Consider the following 13524-nt stretch of genomic DNA (forward strand, 5'->3'; position numbering starts at 1 on the left):
AGTACCTTTTATAGCCTCTTCAAAAGAACAATGTTGGGCTGGGCTGGAGATTTCCTTCTTCACATTAACTTTCAGAGTACCAGCTGTTGAGACAAAACACATTGAAAACTTCCTTACGTTAACAAAATAAACAACAAAAAAAACCCACAAAGTAAACCAAAATAGTTACTTATACCTTAAAGAAACTGAGGTTGTTTGAAACCCAGAGACACATTCCAAGTCACACATACAACCTTGTTTGTGGCTGTGAATGCACCAATGATCACGGTGCTCAAAATAGCATTTTCACTTCCAAATCCAGTCAGTCAGCAATTGCACTGTGCATTGCAATGCAGATTAATAAAATACATCAGATGGTCACACCTCAACAGCCTTCAGGATAAAGCTTGGTGTAGTTTTTTGGTGTATTTGGTGCACTGTATGTAAGATCTCTACTTTTTTCCTGCTCAGCTTCATTTTGAACCTTACACTAGAAATGGATGCTACTTTCTAAGAACAGCTGTCTCCAGGAGCTGGAATTTGAGCTACTTGCCACGTAAGTGAGAAAAGCCAGGCCAGCAAGAGGAGTTTGAAAAGATCCATGTTCTTATTAAACACTTCTGTTTTATGGACTAAATGCTAAGAAATGAGCAATGAGATGCTTAGCAGGTGAAACTGTCCACTCCTTTCCCCAGTTTTGTGTTATACATACATGTATCTGGAGTGTAGGTAAATGGCTGCACATCGTGTGATCTGCCAGCGTTGGTCACCACGTATATTCCCACAGAAACAGCTGAGGTTATTTGCTGGTCGTGATATGGTGGCACCTTCACAATAAGGTGATTCTGGAACACAAAAATAACATTTGAAAATATCACTTTGTTACTATTGACTTTAATTGTATTTACACCCCCCAGAACAGGGACACACACTGATAAAACATAAAAACCAAAGACATATTTTCAGTAGCTAAGCTGTGCTAGAAGATATTTGAATAATCTGCCCGTATGATGCTCATTGGCAACTTACAGGTTAAATGAAGGTGAAGAAAGCAAAGACCTGTAAAGTCCAGTACTTTAATCATAAGCTTGGCCTAAGCTGCCTTACTGAACTGCAATCCCTTCACCACCGAACGCTGCCGGACACTCCACCGCTCTGCTGAATCAGGTCCTCGTGTTTGGTGTGAACAGATGGAGGAGGCAGTTTCACATGACACTTAAGCGGATTTAGCACTAAGCAGACACCAAAAATTAGGCCTGTGATCAGTCAGCAGCAGCGGCAGCGACGAGTGATCTACAGGCTGTTTATTCCCCAACTATCTGTCCCACCAGAAGTGCGAAATCACTTCTACCAGTGCGTGCGTGGAACTGCCTTCGAAGCGGGAGCAAGGCGACGTTTGTCAGACATTGTTTACACCTCAGTTTCTCTAATTTCAGCCCAATAAAGACAATTAAGTGTGTAAAAAAGAATAAACAAATACTGTGCAAAACGTTGCCCAGTGGAACAGAAATCCAGCCAGATGTACAGACCATGGCCCACACACCACGTGCTTCCTCTCAGTAGCCCTAATGCGTCCTTAGGAAAGCTGCTGGAAAACCTGGAGTAGGCCTTTTAATTACATCCTAATTAAGGACAAAGACTTGCTGATCAAGGTCACATACCACACTCCTACAGTGGTATCTAAGTTCTCAATTAGAAACTGAACAACTATACTTCTGTAAGTCCCAAACAATTATATTCTACCAGACTCACTAAAGAACTTATTTGAAGAAAAGGAATATTATTTCTAGAAATGCACAGGAAGAGGGAAAAGCTTATTCAGGTTTTTTGGGGGGGCTGAGTTTTTTTTTTGTGAGGTTTTTTTGTTTGGTTGGTTTTGTTTGTTTTTTTCTTTGAGAACAGAGTTGGAGTATTTTTTTGTAACAATAATAATACAGAAGTACCTGATGAAATAATTCCATGTCTATTTCAGCTTCTGCCTTCCATGAATTCTCATCTAAAGGAAAGTTAAAAAGCATAATTTATAGTACATCCATATAAAACAATTTATTTTAGTGTCTTCAATTCTCCTTCTCGGTTTGCTCTCTACAACTAAACTTTATGAACCCCCCTAAACCCAAACACGTGCTCTTCAGCACCCCCAGCCGTTGCTGCTTTCACACTGACCAGAAACGTTCTCTTGGAAAATCACTTTTGTTCCCTTTAGAAAGTTCTTGCCAATCAGAAAAACTTCCTCTTCGCCCTTCACGGAACAACTGTGCAGACTTTTCTTTAGGATCTCTGGAACTCCTGCGGGCTGAGCTGCAATTGAAAAAACACACAGCTTGAAATCAAGACAATACCAACATCCAAAACAAAAAGCTTTTCCTACAGGATTGGAGAGGAAGGAACAAAATAATTCCTGAGCTTCTTCCTTTACTATATCATTCATGACAAAACTTTTCAGAAGAGAACCGTTCTGAGCATTTCCTCACTAAATGTAATGACCTCATAAAAATCACACTTAGGTAAACGATCCACTAATAATATTTTCCCTTTTCTCCTGCACTTATTAAATCTTCAAAACAAAACTTCCAGTGTTTACGCTAAAGCTCAAGAAGTGTTCTGAAGAGAAGAGAATTCAGTTCTGTAATTCCCTGGCACAGAGAGCGATAAACAAACGCATCAGCCCTCAGATACAGCTGAGGCACAAACTTATCCTTAAGCTCATAAAAACATTTTTTATGAAGCTCATTTTGTTCTGCTATGCAAAAGGGCAGAAGCAGCGATTCCCATATTACCTGTTGGGTTTTTTCTCAGATTTTTTTCCCATGCCGTAGCTTTCCGGCCGGCACAAGAGCTGGAGGGCGTCCCTGCGTGCAGGGCTGGGGCTGGACCCGCATTAACGTCCCTCCCAAAACCCCGCGATCCCTGGACTTTCCGAGCTCTGCACTTCGGCTGATACAACTGCAAGAGCCGCGTCTCTGCAACTGGGATGGCAGCAGTTTATACCCCGGAAACTGGCTTACAGATCACAGCCCTGGAAACCTCCACCTCTCAGGGATGATTTATACAACAAATTACAAACTGTCTCTGCTGCAAACTATTCTGTGCTGCTTAGAGCATTAATCAAATAAGCCCACATGCACTAAATGAAAATGAGCGCCAAAGACAATTTAAATGCAGACATACATTTTAAAACAATGTATTTTTACTATGTCACATGTTATATGTTACGAAATCATTCCAGTTTTTAATAATATTTTCTCAACCACCTTTTCTGTTCAGCACAAAATCCCAGTGGCATAGGCCTGTACTTGTGCTTCGCACGTGCATGGCCCATTTTTAGTGTTTAATAACAGTATTCTCTGGGCTTACACAGAAGAACACACATACTGTAACACTCCAAATTATTTCATGACCTTTCTGAACGGATTTTTTTACAACTGTTGCAGTGGGTTCCTCGGCAACCATTACGCAACAGTAAATACGCTCAAGGCACATGAACTTATAAAAAGAGCAACTGGATTTAGGTTTGCTAACAAGTTAGCAAAGCCTGTTTAAAATGTAGACCTTAAATAAAGGGCCTGCATCTACTTAATGTCTTTCCTATGGTTTCAGGAACATTACTGAAACTTTGACAGCAATATTAGTTGTAAAACATAAACAGGCTCTGATGAGTGAAATGAACCTTATTATGAGAAGGTGCAGTACACATCTATAATAAGACCATGTAGCAAACAAAGCAGATGTAATGTGCTGGAGGAGATGATTTCTATAAAAAAATAAATGAAACAACAACCTTTTATGCCATATTACTCAGCCAGTATTTATGTACCAGCACTACTCGGCTGGTTAAGGTTTTACTGCAATCACCGTAACGTGGGAGTACGTTAAGGCTGCAGAAACACAAAACCTGGGACAGCAAACCTGGAAAGAGCATCAAGAACTTTATTTAGGGAACGACAACTTTTTTTTTTCTTTCCTTCTTCCTCTTCTTCTAATGTCCTTTAGCATGTCATCACTCAGACATTCTGCTTTTTACTCATCACTCATATCTCGAAGCATAGCTACTAATGTTACAGGTACCAAAGGATCCATTTGACAAACAGGAATTAAGACCACAAGGGACCCTCATACACCAACCATGGAATGGCCTTACCAACAATCTAAGCAGGAAATGCAGCTAAAATACCTTTTTTAGCTAAACAGCCTCTTTTAAAATTGGCCTTTCCAATAGCAAGTTCTGAATTCAAGAAAACACCAAATAATTTACATTCCCATTTCTGCTGTTATTTAAATAGCTTTATCTTTAACCAGTAAGTTAATGATACAAACAAAACATATACAGAAATAGGTTTTGGAGATTTTACAGAAAATGTTTATCTCTTAAATCTCAAAACGAACATCAGATACTAGAATGTGATACTGACCGGAACAGACTACAGAGACAACCATATTTCTAGCAAACGTACTTATGTATTTTCAAACAACATAAACAGATAAATCTGAGAACTCCACCAGTTTGAAAAACACAGGGAAAAGAAAGATTTACCAAAGAGTGGCAGGAGAAGGAAAAAAGCTGGGAACACCTGGAGCTGACCTTTCTGGCAGAGCACCCAAGCACCAAACCATGGCCTGAAGCATCATGCACAGGGAAGGGGAAGAAGGGGCTTCTGCTCCCCCGGGCCGTGCCCAGGGCCGCTGGCCGAGCAGAGCCCTGGCAGGAGGGACAGGCCCTGGAGCTGCGTGGGGGTCTGATGGGGCAGCTCACGTGGTTCTAATTATCTCCTCTTCCAATCTGTTCTTTCACTGGCAACAAAACTGTGCTGCGCTTTCTGATGAGTTGAATAGGAGCCCTGACACAAGAGGTATTGACAGGTTTTAGAAAAAAGAAAACACCAAAACCAGTATGTTTTTGTACGACGTAAAGAGCACAACACAAGCACCCAGGAGCTTGCATAATCACGCCACGTTCCAGGCATGGAGAAAGAGCTTTCCTATCGTCCTGTGCACTGGGAAGTAGCAACAGTTCCACCAACAGCTGTCTGAAACACACTTCCCTGTCTCTTCCCTTTGAGACACGAGCAGAATTCCACAGAGCTGGCTACAGGCAGCCCTGGTGCTGCAGCCTCCCCGACCGCCCCGGCCCTGCTGCTCGCTCTGACCAGCCAGCGCAGCCATCTGCGCCCAGTGCTAAATAGAGCATCTTAATAACTGGCTATAAAAAGTTTCGTTCTTGCACTGAACCAGAACAGATTCAGCCTCTGGCCCAACAAACTCCCACAACTGTGAAGAGCCACGCTCACTAACTTCTGAGAAGCCCTTGCTGTCACTGAGAGCTGGGACACGAACATGACAATACAGATCAGAGGAAAACCTCTATCAGGAAAGTCATACAATGAGTTCAAAGGAACCATGACAAAAATTCTCACCTTCTAAGAGGCAAAAAGCCATTTAATAAAAGTTATAATTACTTTTAAATATTGGTCAGTCATTTAACTAACACCCCTCCGCCCCAAATAAAAATCAATCCATGTGATCTTAGCCATAGCAATTCTGAAATAATCACAGATTAACACTGGGTTTGTTTTTTCCTCAAGGCGTGTTTAGGCAATCACACTAAAATCCAGAGTCCTCTAACAGCAGATTTTAACTTTGATACTTACTGCACAAGATTGGGGAAGAAGGTGTCTGAAGAGTCAAAGTTGAACCATCTTTGCGAGTGATGTTAACACGAAACACCAGCCTAGCACGTGTGCTTTTTTTCTTGGAACCAGCAATCCCTATCCTGGCTTCAACATCTGCATTTCTCAGCTTCAGTATTCCCACGCAATCAACCCTAACAACACAAGATAATTGAGAGTTTAAGAATTCAGCATCTTTAATAATCTTTCAACTACTTACACATGCCACAAAGTCAAAACTCTTGAAGCAATTACTGAATATTAGGGGCTTTTTTCATTTACATGAAATCTCCATATGACCTTTCTCATTATATAGCTTTGTTTTCAATTCATCCCCTACATAATTTGGATGATGAATCATGTGAGGAAGGAATATGAAAGTAGTATGAATAAAACAGAAAATCCAATGCAACCAAGTAATTCTGGTAAGCATTCAATTTATAATAATGGATCTTCCTTCTTCCATTCCTGGGGCTAGATCTGGGTTTGTAGGATTACTGCTACAAAACATTCCGTGTTCACTTGAAGCAGCAGTATAAGAAAACTTAGCGTAGTCCCATTATTTTGTATGCTGAGTGGGAGCTGGGAGTGACAGACCGGTCACCGTGTCACCGGTCCCGGCTGAGCCCGCTGCAGTGCTGACGCGCAGAAACACACGCTGGATGCAAAACGGGTTTGAGCAAAAAGCAAACAAACAAAACAACCTCAAACACAGCCTGAAGTATTAAGAATATTGTTATTTACCAGGATCTCAGGCCCTACATCCAGAAAGGACAGGGAGCATCTGAGGCCTAATTTGGGATGTTCAATTCAAAAAGAACATGAAATTAGCGTAACAAAGTTAATCGATAAGGTTTAGGGAGAGACCACATGAAGCATCAAGTATAACAAACACAACCTGAGAATGCAATTTAAAAGTTTTTCTTATACATGTAGCTCCACTAAATGCCTGGTGTGTGCCCAGATGTTCCAGACTTTTAACTGCTAAAATCCAGTTGAAAAAGGAAAATCAGTTTCTGAAAACAAACTAATAAATGACAATTTCTTAAAAAAAAAAGAAGGTACTCACGCAAGTGTCATATTGTTGCTTGGGTCCAGTCCAACCTCAATAACAGTCGTTCCCTCTATATCCACCTCTTTACAGGGAGTAGTGTTTCTCCCGGTGACCCTGCAGGCCTGGTAGAACCCGTGTGGCTTCACCCGACCAGAGTCGTTCCCCACGAACACCTGCAGCACCACCGGCTCGTTGTGACCTTCCAGCTGAAATGCAGCAACACATGGTAAATATTCCAGCTGGCCAGCAACACCTCTTCATCAAAACAGAAAACATTTTACGCAGCTGAATTTGGAATGAATCTGCTCCCAGTGTAGCTGGAAACAATCCTAAGCAAAGAAGGAACAAAAATTTTTCATCTAGTTTACAAACAAAATGGCAATATTTTTTTTATCTTTTGTCATTTGTTCTTCTAGTAAAAGACAATCAACCCTTAAATAAACACTACAGGCTCCCACACACAAACCACTTCAAAGAGTTCAAAATCCAAGAGAGTACGAATAAACATGGGGCCATGAAAACAGCCAACAAAAGGACTTAATTTCATGCAGTGGCCTGAAGGAGAGGGCAGGAAAGGGGACTCTGCCATCCTGCCACTGCATCTGTCACACGGAAAGCTGAACGAATGGTCTTTGTCACGTCATCAAAGTGTCCTTGGCCACAAACAGCCTCACTACAGTGAACCGAGTGCTGGTTCTCTTCCCGGTGCTCTTGTCGGAAGAAGATACAAAAGGTGTGTAAGAGGATCTCCCATCATCTGGATGGTAACTGCTCCAGCTCTGCAACACCATCAGCAAGAAAACATGAAAATCTGCTACCAACAGCTGAACACCTGCTGACACCTCACAGGCACGATCATCTTTCTTTTGCCAGACAAGTCACTTCACTAAGTACTGTTTATACCATTTTAATGTTGCATATTGATTGTAGGCTCTCTGGTTCTCAGTAATCAAGTATTGTGGTTTTCTCTGAAGGGCCACAGAACGTGCTCCTCTGCAGTGGCTTAAGGGGGAGCATCTGCACAGCTGGCCACAGAGAGCAGCAAGCACCAGATCCCTACTGAACTACCAACATTTCTATACTGTTCTTCCTCGTCTTTACAATATCCCAAACAAAACAAAAAGCCCTCTTGTACTTTACTTTTTTTTTTTTCTTCCACTAGCTCAGATTTCCTGAAAATCCACTGACTCATTTTGTCTGTCCAGCCCTGGCAGGCTTTTATATGCAGGGTATGAACTAGTTTGCCTGTTGGTGAAACAAGCTGGAGCTTCCAGGAATTCAGTAACGTGAGACTCTTCCAAACAGAATTTTCACTGATGGGTGCTAAAGGGTAACTGGGAAAGGAATTAAAAGGAAATTCAGATGAACAACAGCCCATTACAGAAATTCACACAAATGAGCACTAAACCACCATAGCAACAGGACTACATGGAGGGATTATTTTCTTATGAAACTTTACTGGATTTTCTACATCACTCAGGAGGACTGAGTGAAGCGTTTTAAGAGATGGTTTTAACACTCTTGAACTGGACTTTAAAGATAAGTATACTTCTATACATCGGCAGCAGTAGTCAGCACAAATTTTAAGGGCTGTGTCATACACATTTATTTGTGGAGCTGGTAAATTAAAGGCATCAAAGTCTATAGAGGAAACAGGCTGCATTTGCTCAGCACGCTCACAACTGCTCCCTCTGCTCCTCCTCCTTTTGCCCGTTCTGCCGATCCACATGTTCTTCCCCACTGCTAAGCACACTGTTAACACCGCTCAGCTCCACCTCGGGACTCTGCCTTAGAGACAGACACATATGTGGACGCAGATACTACTTTTATTTTATAAAGGCATCTTTTGTTTTTTAAATGAAACCTAGTTTTATGTCTTTACCAATAAGGCATAATGATGACCCGCTGCCATCAGCAATCAGCTACAACACTTCACCGTCCTAGTTCTGTATGCTTCAAGTGTCTATTTACACAGTTGGCGTAACTGTAGTTTAACAGGACGTGCATCACAGATTATATATCTCTGCCTTGACATAACGCATCCTTCCTCCTGTAACTTTGTGATGCAAATCAGACTTCTTGTTACCTGCAAGAACAGTTACAGCACAATCCCTACAGCACAGAGACTGCGAAGTCTCTCCACTTCCCTCTAAAACCAGAGATCCCGGGCCTCTTTGAAAGGATCCAGTTCCCCTGCTACTGAAGCGCCCTGGGAAGGGCTCCTGTCCCCCTGACACCCACCTTCACGGTGGGGAAGCCCTGCTGCGTGCGGTCCTTCACCGAGCCCCGGCTGCCCTCTGTCAGGTACCGAGCCCGGTGCTGGGTCTCCGGCTGCACCACGATCTTCAGCTCCTTCCCCTCGCTCTTGGTCGGGTACTGACCACACAACATGGGCGTCTTCTTCCCCCCAGCGCCCTTCGGGGTCTCCGATGCTCTGGGAAGCCAAAGCAGACCACGAAAGACACATTATAAGCAGCTCCCTAGCAAAAACAAACTAAATCACAGAAAAGCTAAAAAAGATAAAGAGGCTATATCAACGAAGAGAAGATTTATAGTTGAAAGCAAACTCTGGAGTTCTGTTTCTGAGAAGGAAGGAAACCTGCAGGAGGAAGAGGAACGGTGCTTCCCTGCCTCCTCCATCCAGTGCAAACGGAACTGCTTTGCAGAGAGTGAACGTAAAGGATGGGAAAAGCAATTAGCGTTAAACTATGCTAACAAACAGAAGAAGGCTGATAATCTGCTTTTTCCTAGTATGTGATACAGCATGATATTATCCGAATAAGCTGTTTCGCTTCTGTAACAAATATACGTATGTACACACACACACTGAATGGATTTAAGGTCAAATGATTTCTTTAAACAGGAAAACAGCCTCATGCCTGTCTCCGCCTGTACTTGCATATCCATGCGAACTCAAACACCAATTTCTGTCAAAGCAGATGGATATTTTTTTAAAAAAACAAATTAATTACTGCAAAAGCTCTGACATAATTGCACCAGTTTTAAATCTGCGGTGTATGCAAAAACACTATTTCTTTCCAGGTGCGTAACTGAATGTGTACTGTAAAGATTTTGTGTTCAGTTCCATAATTAAAACATGAATGAAGAAGCCCTCCAAAGTACAACGTCATGTGGTCAATTCTGTGTTCACTTTAAAGTACAATGGAAAATAAATCTTGATCTTCTCCAGGGCAGGTTTCTATCACGGTTCTGTACTGAAAATGGACCCATTTTCCACTAGCAAACGTAGACATGCCATGGCAAACGGGACAGGCAGAAAAAGCGCTCAATGAACTGATGCAGAAAAAAATGTAGTTTCTAACTCTGAAGAAAGCAGTTTAAAATAACAGGTGTGAATTGCTTGAAAAACAAATCCTGTTTCAATGTGCAGTATACGGAAGTAGTTTATCCTTGATTGTTTCTTCTCAGGGAGAAGGGTGAAAGAAATGCCTCTTCTTCCAAATCCTTTCCCGAGAGCTTTGCCACTGCCCTGAAGGCCAGGGTGACCCATAGTGTTCTCTTCCCAATCCCCAGTTGATTTATACTGACAAACCTATCAGCACCTTCCTCAAGCTGCCGGGGTGCAGTGACAGTTCCACGTCACTCCTGCACCGCCTGGCCCAGCTGCTCCTGCGCAAGCACCTTCCCTGCCCCAACCCCTCCAAGTCCTGTTTGTCACGCTTGTATTTCTACAGACCATCCAAAACCTTTCAATAGACGTAAGAAAGGGTTCAATTGCACATGGCCGTGCTCTGTAAGAATTTCCCTCACGTTCTCCTGCTCGGAGGGTGAACCACATCAGCATGGGCTGCCCAGCGAGGCTCCTGCTGCCCCAGCACGTGTTCCCGAGCAGCCCCGGCTGCCCCACGCACTCGTCTTCAACCCAGTGACCACAGAGGCAGGACCGAGATAAAAACTGGTACGAAAAACTGCCAGAGCACCATCTCTCTGCCAAGGGAACCCAACTGCTCTGCCGTCGTCTAGTCAAACGGGCCATCTAAAAAATAAAAATGCTATGTAAAAACATACCTTCTCTTAGGAAAATAAAAGAGACAAAATTATTCTTCAATGTAGCATATACAAAACCTGCAATACACTAAATAAACCGTAATTAACACCCCTACGCTCTTCGCTTTTGTATAAGTTAAGCAAAAATGCTAATCAAACTCAAGCTCATTAGATAATCAGGACATTACTCCAATGGACTAGTGATTAAAAATTAGTCATGGAAAGTTCATAAATGTATATCTCCTCTTTTACTCAATCAGGATTCTAAATCACACAGCTATAATCTCTTAACGTGCCCCAGGAAGGTGGGAAGGAAACCTCAGCCACTGGCACCGCGGCACCCGACGTGCCATGGGGGCCCAGGTTCCTGCACCCCGCTCAGGACGGGAGAGCATAAATCCATCACTGGGATTGCTCAGACCAACCTGCTCACATCTCCAGCTCTGTAAATTAAAACAGGAGGCTGAGATGTTATTGCATTTGAATGGAAGCGTTAGAGAGGCAGCCAAAGTGAAAGTCACTTTTAACACTCAAAATGTGAAGTTTTAGCTGTGTGCTGTTAACACTTGGGCCTCTCCAACACAACTCACTTTTTCTGACAGTAGTCTTAAAACCTAAGTTACCTCAATTGTCAACATACTAATATGTTTTACATTGTCATATTTAGGAAAAAGGTGCTGGCTAACAATTATTTTGAATGTCTTCCCTCTAGAATCCTAAAGTAATCGTTGCTTTCAATCAGATTAGCCTAACTTGAAAGCAACTGTAAAGCCTTTACCAGAACTGGGCAGTGGTCTTTATTCTCCAATTATGAGGATATTTCATTTACACGTCCTTTTAATTTAGTTTTTTTATACCATTAATACCCATGCACATGCAAGCAGTAAAATATTTCACACACATTTATTTATTAGCTTAATTGTTACCAGACAACGGCTCCTGAAAGCTAGCACTTCTACTGTAAAACAGCCGTGTAAGTGGCAAAGCCCACGACCGTGTTCAAAGCGATTCCCCGAGCTGAGCTTTGCTGGTCCTGGCGTCAGGGCTGCTCCCAGCAAAGGCCTGAGCGAGACCGAGCGCGTTGGAAACCCGAGACTCTGCCCTAAATCACCACCAATTCATCTGTTTCTAAAGAGGCTTTCACAAGTTCTAAGTTTCCACAGGAATATATTCTTTTCCTTCCCAGCTCTAAAGACAACTGACTCCAAGGCTCTTTTGAGGCAAATGCTATTTCCACTGCACAGCCCAGCCCGGGCTCTCCTTGCTCTTTTCTGAACGCCGGGAGCAATGAACTCCCTTGGCTCAGCTCCACGGCTGGAGAGCCAGAAACCCCAGTCCTACCATGCCCTAGATTTGTAACACTGCATCTCCATATACAGCTGCAAAACCAAGTTCTCTAATATCTTGGCCGTTTCTTGTCCCAGAGCTTTTAAATAACAGGTCAATTCTGTTACACACGAGTTTAGCTGCAGCTCAACCTAACCTGTGTATGACATATTAGGAAAAAAATTACGGTTATCCATCCCTGTGTTCAGAGTATTGCTGACAGCAGCGATTCATGTTCACTCGTTAGCCCCTAATATTTGATGGAATGTTATAATTTTGTGATGTTTTAGACTGAGATCATACGTATTGTTGCAGAGTTTACTAAATCTCCCTTCTCTGTCCAGAGATGCCACTCACAAGTCCCGCAGTTCTTCCCTTTCCATAAAGTTTGTGGGGAGAGCCTGATCTTTGTGCTCGCCGAGGCAGCCTCCTCGTTCCAAGGAGCTGCTTTACATATGCAAATCTGCTTCTGTATTAATGTTGTATTAACAGCTTCAGCTGGCACAAGGGAGAGATGCCGGCCCGGCGCAGCCAGGTGCGGATGGAGCAGAGGAGCTCGAGGGGTGAGCGGGTGCAGGGCTGGGGCCCCCAGTACCCCCAGTTTGGCTCCAGCACTGTGGTACCCAGGCCGCACACTCTGGAGAGTTTCTCAGCATCACTTTCTCACAGTGAAATTTTAAGTATGGAACTGCAATGACCCTGGGAATACAGACTCCAGGCTCTTTCCCTTTGGAATATGAGAAGTTCATCTTTCCCATCAGCCAAATTTTAATATTCACCATTACTGTGATGAACATTAGAACGTACTGCAAGCACAGACATGAAAGTAAAAACAGGAACAAAATATCCCCCTTCAACAAAAAAAAAAAAAAAAAAATAAAAAAGCACCAAATCTATCCACTTGACCATCCATCTTAAAAGTATTAAGAAGCCACAAGTTAAAAAATAAAATTAAAAAAAAATGTATCAACACAGTGGTGTAAACTGATGGACTTTTCCCCCTTTAAGCAACTACTGAAATGCATTTAGTGAACAGTGTGAAGTGGGAGAGATGAGAGGCCACCACCCAGGCGTGCCCACGTACAGACACACGCATGCACACAACCCAGAAGCACAGAGAGAAACAGGATTAGAGATTTATTTCTGAAAAAATCAAATACAGAAGTGAATTAACAAGAAAAAACAAAATTTTGGTTCACCGTGTCATCTTAACATTTTATAAAAAAGTAAAGGGTAGGTTAATTTAAATGATGAAAAATCTTAACAAGCCATTAACTTCTGCTCCCATCACTCTCTCTATTTCATGAATAGAGAGAGAGAAACAGAAGCAGGTGAAGTGCACAGACTGAAATCCTCACATAAGTCTGCAAAAAGCATTAAGATTTAGGGCGCGTCCAGTCCACTTCTGACTTTTTTTTTTAAATACAGTAACGTATTCACTGCTATTTATAAATGGAATGGTGCAATCTTTTAGGAATTTCACTTAAACAA

The 13524-nt window shown here is 42.5% G+C and overlaps 1 protein-coding gene across 5 annotated transcripts in view; it reads right to left on the reverse strand.

Moving 5' to 3' along the window:
* The window catches only part of NFAT5 (nuclear factor of activated T cells 5), a 58400-nt gene that overhangs the window by 13535 nt on the left and 31341 nt on the right, over positions 1 to 13524 (reverse strand). For all 5 annotated transcript variants that reach the window (XM_065028234.1, XM_065028233.1, XM_065028236.1 and 2 more), the window contains 7 exons: positions 8941 to 9133; positions 6715 to 6905; positions 5628 to 5800; positions 2146 to 2280; positions 1923 to 1975; positions 692 to 824; positions 6 to 83 (listed from right to left, as the gene is read on the reverse strand). In XM_065028234.1, coding sequence (XP_064884306.1) covers positions 6 to 83; positions 692 to 824; positions 1923 to 1975; positions 2146 to 2280; positions 5628 to 5800; positions 6715 to 6905; positions 8941 to 9133 — 956 coding nt within the window. The remainder of the gene's footprint in view (positions 1 to 5; positions 84 to 691; positions 825 to 1922; positions 1976 to 2145; positions 2281 to 5627; positions 5801 to 6714; positions 6906 to 8940; positions 9134 to 13524) is intronic.

The sequence above is a fragment of the Columba livia genome, chromosome 13 (assembly GCF_036013475.1).
Source record: "Columba livia isolate bColLiv1 breed racing homer chromosome 13, bColLiv1.pat.W.v2, whole genome shotgun sequence".
Classification (NCBI taxonomy): domain Eukaryota; kingdom Metazoa; phylum Chordata; class Aves; order Columbiformes; family Columbidae; genus Columba; species Columba livia.